Genomic DNA, 17,149 nt, shown 5'->3' on the forward strand with positions numbered 1-17,149 from the left:
CAAGTCCAAAGCAACGGGTTTCCTCCTTGCCTAAAAAGTGTGCTACGTCTGATCGTTTATCTCTGCTTGTATATTTCTGGTGAATTGTCTGCCAGATGTTCAGACTTATACACATGTAAACGTGCATCTGTATACACATTGTGTTATCTTCAAATTCAATGTATTCAAGTTAGGCTCGTACTTCTGGTACTATAAATTTAATTTTACTTTATAGATGCCCATTGCAGTACAATAGTCTAAAGCTGTCCTTCTGAATGTTCAGAACAGATACTCATAACAGTACGGTCCATAGTGCAATGTGCTCAAATCCAGATTGAGGATGCAACATCCTGTGCAAACTCGGACATAAATAACTTAATAACAGTGTCATCATTTCATTTCAGCGCCAGAGTGACTCTGGAGAAGTACAACGATTCTATGATCCTTCTTTCATTGAATGACCGAGGATGCTAAGGATAGATGAACCATTAGGATTGGGTGACTAAAAGAGGAACTCAATCTAATGCCTCATTTCCCCTCAAGAGATGAAACAAGCTTTATGGCTTGACCTCTCTCAAACAGATCTTATTCTACGGTATTGTAATCTCACACATCATTGTCTCTGTAAAAAGAAAATGGATAAATAAAAACAACAAATGCATTAGCAGGAGCAAAGACCTGGAAAATCCAATTCAAAACTCATACTGTGCTCTCAGTGAGTTGATCACTCCATATTTTTGATGTCATATGAAGCTTTAATAGGCTTTTTTTTTTTTTTTTTTTAAATCTAAATCGTAGGGACTGCCGAGGGTTTTGCATAAAAAGATGCATTAGGCTGTACTGAAAGACTATTGCAGGATATAAATAAACAATCTAAAATTGTATTTAGAGGCTTCAGTGTCGATACCACATAAATAAAATGCACCCAATGTCTATACAGTGTTTAGTGCTAATAGGCACAAAATTACAAATTAACTAATTACAACAAATTGTATACCCGTGTTAAGATGTAGACAGTTAAAAATCTTGGCGTTGTTGTTCTTGTGATTATGTCTCTAATAACTAATTTTCAGCCAAACTGCAGTACAACGTAAAGTGTATGGGTAAGCATCATGTAGAATGTTCTGTATCTTTTTTATCTCTGACCTTTCCCGACAAATCATTTAGCTATTTTCAATTATTTCATTTTTTTAAGATCACACATCCGTGCAGTTTCCATTGGTGGTTATTTGCCTCACTACTCTTAAACTTCAACATTAAAATACTTTCCAGTAAGTAAAGGAGCCAATGTTCATATGGGCTGACGGCCAGTACTGATTCTATCTTTGGAACAGTAGTAGCCATTCTGTGGAATGTCCAAGCTGTCACTTCCACTTTACACAGTACCTATTATAGTGCTGCGGATAAAGGCTCAACAGTCTATTGTGTATGACAGTCTTGTCAGATTAGAGTTGTTTCTTTCCTTGTCAGGCTCTTTTACAAAACTAGAAGTAGGAGGTAACCCCCAGTGAATCCTGCAGCTCAATTCCATTTTTTCTTTTTCCCATATGAGACCTGTATCATTTTTTTTTTTTAAAAGACAGTCTGAACGGCTTAATTAGGATTTTTTTCAAATCCGACCCGGGCCACTTTCGTATATGATCCTAGATGGGATCCAAAGCTTTGCAATGTGATCGTAGTTTGAATGGCCAGGTCGGATAAACGTAGCCAATGGCAAATGGTAATGACAAAAACATTTTCCAGTTCTTGAAAGATGATAAGATGACTTCACCCACCTGGTGGTTCCTGTAGTGACAATTTTCTTTACTTTTATTTTAGGAATTTTAGCCTTAATGTAACTGCTTGGGCTGGAAATTGGAATTTCAAAAACAACCACGAAGAGACTGAATTCCAATATACTTCCAAGAACTATAGCTGAACATCAAAAGCCTTCCAAAAGTAAATGAGCAAGGAGCTCTCAGAATGTTTCATTTTGCCACTATGCTATAGGGCTTAGGGGAAGTAAAATTTAGTTTTAATATTAATGCGGTTGTACAGTAGTTCACACTGCCAATCAAAACCGAACAGTTCTTGAAATGGCTCTCATTAGATTTTGCATGGAGTCATTATAATCCTCAAGCTTTTATCACTCCTAGTAGCTGCTCCTCATAATTGCCTACATTTTAAGTGCAGATGTAGTCAAGTAAACAAGAACCCTTCCAGTGACCTTAATTACAAATTCTGGAGGACAAAAAAAAAGAAAAAAAAAGAAGAAGCTATTTATGCTGATGTTTTCACAAGCTAACTGTCTGAAAAGGCTAATGAGCTGCATGCTGTCAACAGGCAACAATGTGCTATGCAAAAACTTTTAATGTGACACTTTCTAATCATCAATGGGACAAATACAAAGTATACCTGGAATTCCTCAAGGCATCTGATTGTGGTTATTGCTGTGTATAGTTTCCTCTGCTCATCATGCTTGAAACAAATTGGTTATTTAAAGCCCGCTTCATTTGCACTCGTGGAGAAAGGGCAGAAAGGAAATGAGAAGCTCTTGACAGTTCGGTGGATGTATTTAATTAGCCCATTTATGCTCTGCTTTGCCATCTCAGCAGGCACAATATTGTAGTTCTGTGTTTTTAGAGTAATTGTCACCTGCCGCATCAGCGTTTAGCAGATCTCTGCAAACGGAGGCAAGAACAATAACCCCTTCTTCCTGCGAAGAGGAGTTAAAAATAGATGCGAGAAGGCAGGCAAATATGTTCCATCTGACCAGAAAGCATATGTAGATGAAATTACCATATTTTCCCGACTATAAATCACAGTTTTTTTCACAGTTTGGTGTATAGTTTCGGGGGTGCGACTTATACTCAGGGGTGGCTTATGTTTGAAATGTATGTATGAAACTATAAACACATGATATCATTCCACATGTTATTTTCCCACTAAACTGCAAGAAGGCGCTCTAGGCCTGTGGAATAATTGGAACTACAACTGACGATGAGTCTGACATCGTCTACCTCCGGAGTTAGTGGAGTTGTTTAAAAGTGACACAGAGGATGAAGATTTCATTGGATTTAGTGATTTGTGACATGGATGGTTTGGTAAACTTGTTAGCATGTTATTTATTATAAAATACGGTAAGTTATTTTCATACATCGAGTGGATGCGTGGGCATATAAGCTCCAGTAGGTTCTATTAATGGATCCTCTGCTTTACCCAACTGGTATGCAGGTTGTGTACGATAAAAATGTTTTAGGTAAAAGGAAAATCTTTGAAATGGTTGCTCCAGAAATTCACTATCTGTTTAGAACAGGTGTGTCAAACAAATTTTTTCGTGGGCTACTTTGGAGTTTTGGCTTCTCTCAGGGGGTCCTTATGGCGGTGAAATCAAAATAAAAGTTCAATTGTTTCATCATATTAATATATATACTCAACAAAATGGATTAATAGTTTTAAAATCAGAAGTCAAGGATAGTAGTTTGTTCAGTTATTGTTCAAGGGTAATTATCTGCTACCAAATCAATCAGCTAATGTACCATAAACAGATAGACTGGAAATGGCCTGACCGTGTGATCTATCATAAAATTATGCAAATTGGTGTGTTACACATCCACATACTAAAACCAAAATTAAGGAACAGACAACCGAATATAATCCAAATACAGAACAATAGAGGTGCATAGAACATTACATGGATAAGAAAAACAATTGGCCATCGATCTATCGCTGAGATAACCAATATTTAAGCCCCTTAACGCCAGGTTGGTTCAGAACAACTAAACGTTATGTAATGCTTATTCTCGTTTTCATATTACTGGTGACTTTTGTGTTGCTGTTGCTTCATGTCATCACAAATGTGTCTGCTTAAATTTGGAGGCCTGGCACACAATGTAGTATTTTCTTTTATTTTTCAAAGTTTTATTGCTGGGATTAAGTTTTGGTCTCTTTTTTTCACCAAATTTGTCCATAAATCCCTTCAAGGACATTCCTCTGCGTAAACACCAACAGCATGAGAGCAACTCGGAAGATCATTAATTTGAATTAATGGATTATCTTGTTGATGACGTTGACAACAACAGGATGGAAAAACGCATGGTTTTCACCTCATGGAATGAAGACAAGAATGCCGTCTAACAAAACCCACAGACAGGTAAACTCATATTACAGTTTAGCTAGTGGTTTGGGTCCAATAAAAAATACATGTGACCATCTAAGTACAGCTAAGTGACATACTAACTACGGGTGGTATGGTTTGTGAAAACTGGCCAAACTGCTGATTTTGACTGTTGCGATTCGCTTTTTATAGTCCAGCAAAACCACCTCGGGTGTACACCACATTAGGGTGAACAAAACCAACCAAACAAATTGCATTATTAATATTACAGATAGATGTATTAAGACTTTTAAAAAAAACATGTTCAATGTTATACCATTATTCTTTTTTTAACAAAAACTACCGTTACAATATGCATGAAAATTGAACAAATGGTATACAAAATGACACTTATCTCACAAGATGTAATTACCCTTAAGTGGTTGATTTGCTTCTGCGCATAGTCTCTAAAATAAGCTTCACCAAGCAGCAGATCCCGCAAATAGATGAACAGAAAGGAAGAGTTTTGAAAAAAAAATCTACACTTTAATTTCTTTTCGTGAAAATGTGTAAGAAAAATACAAAACTCAACTCTGAACAGGATAAATATACAAAACACCTATGACACTATTAAAATAGGATACAACTAAGTATTGTGATTCTAGCGGCACTTTCTATCAATAGCACCAATTGGAATCCTTATGTAGTTTTAATGACTGAAATGGGAAAGGTGTCTTTTAAGTACCGTATTTTCTGGACTATAAGGCGCACGGGACTACAAGGCGCACCTTCAATGAATGGCCCATTTTAAAACTTTGTCCTTATATAAGGCGCACCGGACTATAAGGCGCACCATTAATGCATCATGTCAGATTTTTAATCCAAATCAAATCATTCTCCATTTTATCTTTTTTATTTCAACTTCAGACGCAACAGATTACTTTATAATCACAAAATAATGATCCATAGTCTTTTCGATTCATGATTCATAGTCTTCAGCGGACCACTTACGATTGATTTCATGACACAATGCTTCGGGCCAGTTTAAATTTAGGAATTTGGTCCATATATAAGGAGCACCGGACGATAAGGCGCACTGTCGGCTTTTGAGAAAATTTTAGGTTTTTAAGAGCGCCTTATAGTCCGGAAAATACGGTACACCGAAATTACATATTTTTGAATGAAGGGAACGACACTCATCTGCTTCAATAGTTGACCACTGAGGAACAAAATAGGGCTTCAGAATCCCGGCAACTCTTCTGAGCATTCACAATTGTAGGTAAGCCACCTGAGGACAACAGGAAGAGAATTGGTTAAGTTCTGAACACAGACAAACATGTATTTTTAGTATTTTGGAAAACTTCTCTGAACTTTCATTCCCAAAAGCACAGATGCACTGGTGTGCTATGGGCCGCTAATCAGCACAGCAACACTTGATCAGTAATTGGGGTCTTCAAATGAACCCCAATTCACAGGTGGCAGGGATTTCACAAGTTCAAAACCACACAGTTAGCTAAATCAAGCACAGAAAGCACATCAACGAAGCCTGATCCTATCTCACTTCCTCCATCTGCTATTCCTGGCTGTTTGCCTGCTGTAGACAATAGTTGTGTTCCACCGAGGGCTCCACACTGGGATGATGGATGAGGGCATTTGCCTCACTCAAGGCCCTGTCTTCTGTGTTCCCATGCCAATTCTCGCTTGCCACTCAGGTGGATCAACGATAATTCATCTAAATGATAACAAACAGCAAATGGAGGTGAGCTGCCACTAATGTAAATTGGCAGTCCAAAGGGAACGACCAAATGAGATAGTAAACTGGAGTAAGACAATATGGAGAAGCGGTCTCAAAATTATAATAGTAATAAAAATGATTATTGTTTTTAAATTCATAAACGCACTGACGGTGAACTTTAAAACGCTACAGTTTACACATCAACAAAAACTATGAGATTTGAAAAAATAGGCCTAAAATGAAAAAAAAAAAACACTTTGCATCTCCATGAAGGTACCGGTGAGACTGCAGTAAAATTTTCTATTTGATCCTGAGTGAGACGAGAGCCAGTGGAGGAATTCAAGGACAGGTGTGATGAGGTCAAACTTTTTTAATCTCATAAGGTATCCTAGCAGCACCATTTTGGATGTATTGCAGCATCTGAATGTATTGCAGTATCACAAAGACCAGCGTGTTACAATAGTCCAGCCTGGAGGTAACAAAGAAGTTCTTTGAAATCTGAGAGAGTGAGCGTGGGGTGAAGTTTTGCAGTGTTCCTGAGGTGAAAAAAGGAGGTCTTGCATAAGTGTTGGCTGTAAGCCTCAAAGGTCAGATGATCTCTTCATTCCAGTTTAACACATAGGTTAGTGATTGAGGAGTGGTTAATGTCATGCCTGGAGGTGATGACAATGATGGTGGATGACTGATGACTCAGATGATTCAATGTTGCAATAAGATTCCATGTTGGCTTTTGACATGAGCAAGGAGGACAGAGTGAAATGGGTAGGTCTGATGCCTGAGGAGCACCACCGGTGACAGGGTGAGTAGCCGACTTCGCTATTACCAAAAGGACAAACTTTTCTATCAGTCAGATAAGAAGTGAAGAAAGACAACACAGAGCCAGAATCTGCTTTCCAGAATGACTCGGCCCTGCACCGCCCTGACCAGGCTTAGCCTGGCCTATGTTGCTTCTCCATTGCAGACAGATAATCAAATGGAAAAGGATCGATCGACTGAGTTGTGCAGCCTCCACTACAGACTTGCAGTAGGTGAGGGTCTTCTAGAATTCACACGAGTTTGGACAGTGGATTTGTGACGATTGCGTGACGTGACGCCATTGCAAGTTGCAGCCCATCAAATGCACAGAAGCTTTCACACAGACAAATCATTCATTTACTGGTTTAAGACAGCAAGAGCAAGCAAGCAGTAGGCATGTCTGCCGGGTCCATTTTAAAAAGAATGAATGAGAGTGAGTCTCATCTTTCGATATATTCCATAAATCAATATATATGTCCTTCACAGCACAAATCTCTATAATAATAAATAATAATGGTAGCATTGACCAGGCCAGTTTGCAAATGTTGGTATTGATGCTGAGTTCAACTGCATTTAACAATTTGAGGTGGAAAAAAATATATAGAAGACATATTTTTCTATGGCACAGAACGTTTCTATAAGTCTGGTCTTGGGTCGTGAATGAAGCAATCATGCTGTCACAAAAATTCTAGAAAAACAGCTGCAGTTACAATTTGCCTGTCGTTTGTGTTGGTTGATTAATTCTTCAATTAACCATCGGCAAAGTCAGGGCTTTCCTATTAATAAAAATTATTTTGTCATTTACCCATGATAGATTTGAGCTGTTCAGCTCGTTCTTATGATTTACCATGATATATTACTGTGGAGGCTCTTGTCATTAGAATTGAGAAGATGTGAGAAACATGTACATGACAAAATCATTTTTTCCCATCATGATGGATAAAGTTCTCATCAAGCCATTTGATGTGGTTAATTTAGAGGATTGTTAACTTGGCAACACCAAACTATAAATGGATCACAGGATTTCATACTGATAGCTTCAGGCAAATAACTGCCTAATCCCAACTCATTGCCTGATATCATATTCAGATTTACACTACCGTTCAAAAGTTTGGGGTCACTTAGAAATGTCCTTGTTTTAAAAATAAAATCACTATTTTTTTCAATGAGGATAACATTTAACTTATAAAGGCCCATTTCCAGCAACCATCCCTCCAGTATTCAAATGGTCCATAGTGTTTGCTAATTGTATTAGAAGGCTAATAGATGATTAGAAAACACTTGAAAACCCGTGTGCAATTATGTTAGTTTTTATGGAAAACACAAATTGTCTGGACGACCCCAAACTTTTGAACGGGAATTGATTTGCCTCATCTGTCTTGACGAAACAAGAAAATGGACTGCACACAGTACATAAACAGTATTGATGGCCAATAAATGGACTTACAGGTATGTACTCTGCTTGAATAGTAATAGCCATACACTTCGATCACTGCTTGATTGTAGTGGGCGAAGCCAAAAAGCTTTCATTGTTCATATATTTGCAGGCCTAAGCATGCATTCACAAAACAACGTATTGTGAAAAGCATCTCTTTCTGATACCTTTTCTGACTAAGCGACTTGGCATTGCCTTGGGGGTGTAGAAGTAGCAGATTAATGAGCCGGGGGCAAAGTGACACCAAGCCAAAATACTTTACACCCCATTACACTGGAATAGAAGGTGCGGAGCACAGAAAACAATAGACTGTCAAGAATGCATACTGGGTTGGCTATGGTGCGGTCTTGAATCCATTCACAGAAACTAAAAACGGTCAAACATTTGGAGTCAAACTACATACGAAGCAACATAGAAATTCAATTGAGTGGAACATACAGTTTGCTTGCGACTTCTCATTTCTAGTATGCACAATGAATTGTGGCACCGATACTCTCGATTGATTTTGGTGAGACGGTTTATGTACTCTAGTAAAAGTGCATTATACAATAAAAAGTTGTAATTACCTTTCTCCGACATGCTTGGGCAGGTCTGATGTCGAATTGATTGGTTTAGCAATATTGTTAGTTTAGTAACCTACTGAAAACAGTGAACAGTTCACTGGGAAATGGTTGTCCTGGCCATCATTATCTACTTTTTATTTCTCTATATATGGAACCTTAAAAGTAAAACTAACAAAAGTACAAATATACCAAAAAACAACTCCATTAGGGTAGCACATGTAATTTTTCACATCTACCAAAATAGGGATTTTTGACAATACTAAATATAATAGTTAAACACGGTGACATTTCCGAGTTAGGGCACAATAACATTTGTAACCTTTGGCTTTCTCAGCATTCTTCTATTGTTTTCTTGCGTTCACTGTTTGTACGTACGTCATAATTGTTTTAACAGTGTATTTTTAGAGATCTGATTTTTGCAGCTCTGGATGTTTTAGAAGTGCCCCATAAATAAAGGTAATCCAAAACTGACTTTTAATGAGAATATTTATTGCATATCAGTCCCATATAGTAGTCGATAATACTGTATGCTGTAAAATACACTGTCTCACCACCATTTGTGGACCAAAAGCAAACCCTAAACTACAGACCACTGTCTACTTTCTGCATTTGTTGTATCATGTTCTCTCTAGATATTTCCAACGCCCCCATAAAGCCCTCTGGCTAGTCTCTGCGACGCTCTGGGTACCATTGTGTTTTCTTCACCATTTCAAAGAAGATCTCAGATACCCTCAAACTAATTCTTGTAACTCTAGATGGTTGTGTGATCAAATTACCTTCCCGTCCTCTGCTGACGACTTCCCAACAGGCCTCCACAATCAGGAAACGTTTGAGTGTATCATTTCATCACAGTCCTTACGACCACTGTAACCATTTCCAGCAAGCCGACAGATACTATGTCCCGTGTCTGCCTTGTGTTTGGAGCCTTCTCAGTTTCACAACAGTCTCACCCACATCAGTCATTATGCAACTGCAGACAGCGATGTTGCTAAACATTAAGGACAACCTACTCCAGTATGTAAAGGTGAAGAAAAAAAAAAAGAACCTTGCCCTAACAATACATTTTGTTACTCTCTTGGCTTGAGGTTTTAGACAATAATATGAAAATTTAATTCTGAGAAACAGTTCTTGATTTGAATAAATAGGCTGTCATGTTTTTTTCAGACTGAAAAGTAATTGGACTACTTCAATTTTCGAAGGAGGAATTGGAGAATATGTACTAATTACCACTGTCATTGTGTTTAAAAAAGCTAAGACTACAGTTGTCAGCTAATCTATACCCATTTACTTGCTGGTCAAATACTTTCTCAAGGCAACTCAGGCTAAATATAGATATTGTTCTAATTATAGATAAAAGGTGGCTTAAGATCAGGTTAGGCCTGAGACATATTGCATTTTACCCATTAAAAACAACTCAAAGTAAGAGTTGCAAACCACTGAATTGGAAAATCAATTATAACATATAAAAACACTACCAACTTCAACTTAATGGGCAAAAGGTCACAACTATAGTGTAAGTAGGGGAGAGGGGTAATCGGTTTTGGCCGAGATACTTATTGTTGTGTTACGCTGATAGAGAACATGTGAAGATTCTTTAAATTATATCTGCTGATAGTACCCAAACTGATATCATTTTGATTCAGTGATGCAAAGGACCCAGCATGCAAGTCTTAACTGTAATTCTAGGGTTATGTCTCACCTTATAGGCTCTCATGTGACGCATTGACGCAGGAATTGTTGCATTGCTGTCTTCAATCACTTGCAGAAGTTCCTCACATACCTTCAGAGGAAGCACCACAGAGTGTCCTGTGGCATTGACCTCCCAGCTGGTGGCAACGCTAAAACGTAGAAAGAGCAAATGATTTATGGTCACTGCCAGAGCCGTGTTCAGTACAACCGGGAAGCCTGAAATAGCAGCAATAAAGCTCATGATGAAAAATTTTCACTGCAGTTTTAATAGAGCCATTTTTAACTACTAACTGTGCAGAATTACAAGACATTAAAGCAGATAGATAACCAGCTTGTGCTTTGCATCGGTACACGTCATTGCAATAGTGCAGAGTGAGTGAATGTGAAAAGATGGATGCGTCATCATGCAACTGCAGACATGTTGGTTGGCACGTGTGGTTTGTCTTGATCCAGTGCATGATCACCATCTATGCATTTCCCACAGTCTTCAATAAATGTAGTTTACTTAAAGCTACTCAAAGGACAACAATGAATTTATTCATCTTTTTTTATAATTTCAGACTAATTATGTGTGAGGAAGGACAAGTAAATTATGTTGTTTGAAATAGATTTTTGTCCTCAGAATTTTGTTGTATGAACAAGACCAGTCATTCAAAATCTTAACCCATATTGCCAATTAGTATGGAGGACATTGTGCTAAAACAGTGCTCTCACCACTTTTACAGAACAAGCAGATATATCCACTTTTCTGATCAATTAAACAACCCAGATATTATACTAAGGACATTTAGGAGTCATTTGAAATAAGGGCATCATCATTACCTTTTTAATGATACCTTTTTGTGAAATTTGTCTGGTGGCATGCTGCGAGATTTCTGACTTAAAATGAGAGCGTAGGCAAATTTAATGTTGGTAAACACTGAGCAAGATTTGTTTGAAGAGCTGAAAGGCGGCCTAATTGAGTGCATTACTTGGGAGGAACAATCAGAACGCATCGTTGATTTACAGTAGTTGTAACTAGTTTGCTCGTTAACTCATTCAAGACGGCTATTGACGTATTTGACTAGGCTGGCAGTGAATGTGTACATCAAAAGCCACTGTGGCCAGCCATCTCATGACACATTTTCTTAAGCCTTTTCACATAACTGGTGTATAAATAATCCTAAAAGAGTTCATCTTTTTATGAATCTCAATTTTAGACATGCACTATATCGTAACTTTCTCGCAAAGACAGGGTTATGTGAGCTTTATTACTTTTTTGACAGCAACTTTGTCAAAACATTGGAAATAGCTTAACTTCCCCATTCTGACTCGACTGCCCTCGGCTGCAGGGAACAGCAGAGTGGATAAAAAACGACCAGTGCTGAGTCAGTTGAAAATAATGAGGGTTGAAGACTCTTCCAGTGGGGTGCTGATATACAGAGCATGAAGAACCACATGCAGAGCATCCACTGACGCCCTTCTAATGCATCACAGCAAGGTACGCAGAGAGTCATAATGGTCAAAACAAATGGAAGAAGTGCATTCGAAGAGACAACTGAAGACATTTGATGGCAATGTCATTTGAAAAATATGGAACATTGTCTGAATGAATGGTGTGGCACTCTGTGTGAGGCAAATGTTGCTCATATCAGATTGGCTACAGCTGACTCTCAGAGTTCCTGAACAGTTGTCACAGTGGCTGAACATTGATAGATGTACATTGTGACCATCCCTGAACAATAATTATGCACATTTATTAGCATATCAGCGCAGCACATTTTTTCCCCTCATGCTTTTTTTTTTGCATATAGGGTGCATCTTGCATCTTCTTGCCTTTGTAGCACCTGGGAAGAAAATCCTGTTTATATTTTGTTGTGAATAAACGATAAACAAACTCTGTAAAAAAAAAAAAAAAGTCTGTCATCCTTTGCTTTGAGTTATGGCAGGTGGCGATGAAGCAGATGCACATGCAAAGATGAAAGATGAAGGCAAGAAGGAGTGAAAACGGAATGGAGAAATGTGCACGATGTACTTGCTTACTCTTGCTGCTGAGCCCCCATCTGAGAGCAGGCTATGTAGAGGAGTTTAAGGGCTCTTGCAACCTTTGGTGATGGACTGTGATGAGTGTGGGTGCTAGCAGACCACTCTGGGACTGATCCTATGATGGAATCGCTGTTCAGCAGCCAGAGCTGCAAAAGTAGCAGACCTGTCACTTCGCATTTAGATTGTGCAAAGGACTAAGTCCCATTTGACCCATTCTTTGTCACACAGCAAGACTTTGTTGAATTGAAAAAACAACAACATCCTAACTTTACTTAAGCCCAATATAGTAAAGTTATTCTAATAATATGCATAAAGAAATAATTGTACTTTTATTTGATTAACTATCACACTATATTTTACTCCTGTTCTTACCAGCAGGAAGGTTTTTCCAGTCTCTGTTTGGACAGAAAAGTGGAAGGAGCTCATTGAGTTGGACAGCTCTGCAAGCCTTGCTGCTACAGTCTTCTCCAGGAAGCGAGATCTATCCAAAACAAATGAAAAATGAATGAATAGTTGTTAATTTTAGATTTCAACAAATTTACTTTGTACGTATGAACTTACACAATAAACGAGACACTCAAAACCCAACAATCCCTCAGGGCTGAGTGCCCCTTTTTATTTACTCCTGATTTCCTTGCATTTACTGAAAATGGCCAACTATTGGACTTACCTGGTTAATGACAACTCTGGCTTTGTGTCCCCTACGCTGGACTCCACCACCACCTGTGTGATGTACAATCTCAGCGTCTCTGCAAGTCACAGTAAGGACACCTCGTAAAAACCTGGGGGGTTTATTGATGACCAGTTACTCATAGGAAACATACCTGGTGTCAGTGCCTCTCCCAGAACTGAGGAACAGCTCATGCAGGACACAAGTGCCAGTCTGCGGCAGGTTTTCTGTTCATGAAGTACACAAAAGAAACATTTGAACACTTTATACATCGTTTTTGCATGCACAGCCTTAAAAGAGACCAAGCAATCTTTAGTTCATTAGAACTCGGCTCAAGGAAAAGAATATTTTGCCGAACAGATACATATTAATCTTTCTCCAGGGAGTGCAGGAATTTCATTTTACTCCTACTCAGAGAAATGTACCGGTGGTTGTACGTATACAACAGGGTTTTGAAAAGGTCCGTTAATCCTGTAATTAAAACATTTTTCATGCTCATCTTCAAAATCCACACACACACACGCACGCACGCACACACACACATGCCTCAGAGCCACTGTTAAGGTTTCTTAAATTGTGTAGATATACTACTTACAAAGTGATCTCTTTTACTACCTCTAGCAATCCTAAATCAGGAATTGTGTTACAAAAACTGAGCATTGCACACTTAGAGTACATTCTGACACTCCATCTTAGAATTTTGCTGGTCTAGCTGGATCCTTGCTTAACTCAGCTATCCTTTTTTGTGCTGCATGTCACTCACCTTTGGCTCTTGACTATCTTGCGAGTCAGCAGGGCTCACTTCCTGAAGAAGGGTCTGGTCACAGCTGCCATCCCTGGTGAGGAGAAAGAAGGTGTCGCCCACTAAACAATCTTCAGCTCGGGGCAGCATCTTTTTGTTGGCGAAAGGATCTGCGTGGCAGCACCAATCGTCCACAATGGCGTTCCAGTTGCCATTAGGGAGAGGAAGCACTCGCTTAAACAATCTGAAAGTAAAGAATTGTTACAAAAAATTCATTAGCACATTTTTGGAAGACATGAGATATTGATCAAATGAGGTCAGCCATGTTTTTGGACATGGCTTAATTTTGCAAACAGTGTTTCCAAACAAAACGGGTCACATCTACAGAGTCCGTAATTTATTAACACATACGTATGTACACACATGGTAATAATTGTTGTATCTCCTTGATTAAAGAAAAAGCCACAACAGTCACTGAAATAACCTGAAACAAACAAAAGTAATGAGAAATTAAAATACAACCCGTGAAAATCAGACTGTATGTACACAGTATAGTTGAGGCAATTATTTAAGTCCAATTTTTATGTCATACAATAAAGAAAAATCTCAGATACTGCAAGTGGGATAGAAATCTCAGAGTTGGACTCCCCAAAAAATACAAATGACTCTTCTCTGTCTAATAGCAATTTAGTAACTACGTATTACAACGTCAGCAAAACAAGCACTGAGCCATTAATCTCCATTAATCGCTATTAGAGAGACAGTCTGCAGCAAACTTATTATGGCAGAGCATTAAATTAACTGCATATCGCATTGACACATGATGTTGTTTTAATTGCAACCGCCTTCGGTTTTCTACACACGACGCGACATATACTTGCCCTTGTTGAGAGCGGGGGGGAAGTGTTTGACAACTTTTAGTAGGTCACTGCTGAAAAACATAACCAGAGGCTAAAAGTCTCCATAATGCTGGCATTGTAATTTTCAGCATATCACACTGCTGACCACAGAAATCTTTGAGCTGAAGGCAATAAGACCAATACCCCTGGACCACCTCAGGGCGGGAAGTGCAATCGTTTTTTTTTTAATAGGTAATGTAAACCTTTATGTTATACTGACTCTACATCAACTGACAATTTTAGCTCCAGCTCCATATATCTCTTATTCCTGCGGACAGCTCGGTCACACCATCAAGAAAACCTTCCACTTCTTTCTGACGAGGAGCAGTAGTGATAAGAAGACATTTCCAGACCGGCTCCTCCGTGATTGTCTTTTCCTCACCTATCCTCGAGCAGCCTGGTCGTACAGCTCTGACAGTAGAAGCAATAAGTCTGCTGAGTCCGCAGTGTTCTGACTATGTCCGAGGACTCTAAAGGGAAACAATTAAAACAAAGCGAAATGACCGTTAATAAGCAAACAGCACAAAACCAATTTTATTTCGACAGTTCAATGAATGACAGAAGTTAGCTGTAAGCGTGTTTTGAGAAAAGATAGAATCTGTTATGAGAATTTGGCAAGATATGGAACTCTTGTGAGTGACAAGATGATGTAATCAGCTACTCATGGGTACGGTTTTCTCATAGTTAACTTCAATGGTTTCTACATGATTAATTTGAAAATGTCATCATTTAAAAAAAATCTGTACTATCGGTCAGTCTTTTTTTTTTCTAACAAATTATTGGCCAAAGTCTTGAAAATGGCTTGCTCTTTTTGACGATGCATGTTCATGGTTGAACAAAAATGATATTTTCAGGTTCTTCTGAAAAGTGGCTGTTTTGGAGGTACTACAAGGTTTCAGCCTGACGCCAGCACGGTGATAAATAAATGCAGCTATGGGTTGTGTTTCTAATATCCAGCAGTACCTTCAATGGTGTTATGTGAAACACTTATTCGCAGCCTGAAATGAAGCTCTTCTTCACAGGATTCTCCCCCAGGTGTCAGAATGCAGGATTCATCCACATAGGAGACTCCTGGGGGCAATATTAAGGTCACCTCGCTTGTGGGGGTCCGAATGTTAAGAGAGGAATCTCCACCGGTCACAAACACATCAGCGGGGTTTCCAGCAACATCTTTCCTAGACAACAGAGAGGAAAGATCATGATACATCTGTAAAAGCAAAAGAGACTTCGAAATGAGAATTATGGAACGAGCAGCTTCAATGCTATTTTTCCAATATTGTGCAGCCCTAATTCAAAACTGTCTACAATTCGATGAAGATGATAGTCAGACTGTTTTTATTTGACATTAGTCAAGTACTGAAGAGCATTGTGACAGTATAAAATAAACTCTGCTTCACAAATATTGAAAGTGGAAATACAAAGATAACACAATATACTTTGACTGCAATTGATTAACAGCTGCACGAGATCAATGAATTCCATATCTACAGCTGTAAAATATGTTGTGAGAATGGTGATAATTGATCCTAAGATATTAAATTCCTAATCGATCCTAAGATATTAAATTCTATTCACCCCATCTAGTGTCCTATTTATGTACTGCACCCATCACTCCGACCAAAGATCTTCTATTAATAACAGGAAGTCAAACTTAGGACAATATGGTACGTCCATTATACTGCATAAATATGAGGACATAATTCCATTGCTATATGACCTCAACGGGGTGAACAAATTATCTGAGACATTATTGCAACATGAAGGATGGAGACAGCATAGTGATGATATGATCAGAATATCCACGATATATACGATCGTTGAAATAATAAAAAATCGTAAGTGCTAATTTAATGCTAATTTATTTATTGTGACAAACCGATGTCCAATTAGACTGCAACGCTGTACTTTTCACACAATAGGTAAGCATGGTCTTGATAGATACCAAATTGTTATACAGCTCGAGTGAACGCTCACCATGCTGACATGGGTTAGCATAGCTGGTGTGCAATGCAATGCATCGTAAAAACACGCGAATTTATTGCAACAAATCCAACACAAACATTTACCCGATTATTAGAAGTCCACTCTGAAGCCGTTTCCTTAATTCGAGAAACACTCCAACTCCGCGTGTCTTGACTGGCATCTCCAAATCGTATTTAGCCATAGACTGTAGACTACATACAAATATTAACTACAGGCTGTAATTTGCTAATATGTTTTTTTTTTTTAAACAACAAACTACTTGAAGACACACGTGTACTTGAGATATCTCTGGTAAAGTGTCAATGTGATAGCATTAAGGATCGTCTGCGGCGTGACTACACAATCATGATTTGCCATATGATGAACAAGACCATCCGCTGAACATTTTCATAGTAATGTGTTATTTTTTTATAAAAAAGCGTAAAATACATAGATTTTAAGTTTTCTATGTAGTGTATCTAACCGACTTTCCACAAATACATTTATGATAATTCTATCAAACCGAAAGTGAGCGTAAAATGTTTTCTTAAATGTATTTTTAATTTTATTTTGATAACTG

At 38.3% G+C, this 17,149-nt stretch overlaps 1 protein-coding gene across 1 annotated transcript; it reads right to left on the bottom strand.

Annotated features, from left to right (window-relative positions):
- Positions 1–3,436: 3,436 nt before the first annotated feature.
- Positions 3,437–16,951, bottom strand: ube3d (ubiquitin protein ligase E3D). The gene is made up of 11 exons (XM_037273952.1): positions 16,674–16,951; positions 15,571–15,782; positions 14,990–15,077; positions 13,730–13,952; positions 13,121–13,193; positions 12,967–13,045; positions 12,669–12,777; positions 12,294–12,442; positions 10,282–10,420; positions 5,214–5,342; positions 3,437–4,799 (listed from the first exon to the last, which is right to left on the bottom strand). Exons 1-10 carry the CDS (start codon positions 16,769–16,771, stop codon positions 5,322–5,324), a joined length of 1,191 nt encoding a protein of 396 aa, XP_037129847.1. The 5' UTR covers positions 16,772–16,951; the 3' UTR covers positions 3,437–4,799; positions 5,214–5,321.
- Positions 16,952–17,149: the final 198 nt, after the last annotated feature.

Source organism: Syngnathus acus, chromosome 16, assembly GCF_901709675.1.
Source record: "Syngnathus acus chromosome 16, fSynAcu1.2, whole genome shotgun sequence".
NCBI lineage: Eukaryota > Metazoa > Chordata > Actinopteri > Syngnathiformes > Syngnathidae > Syngnathus > Syngnathus acus.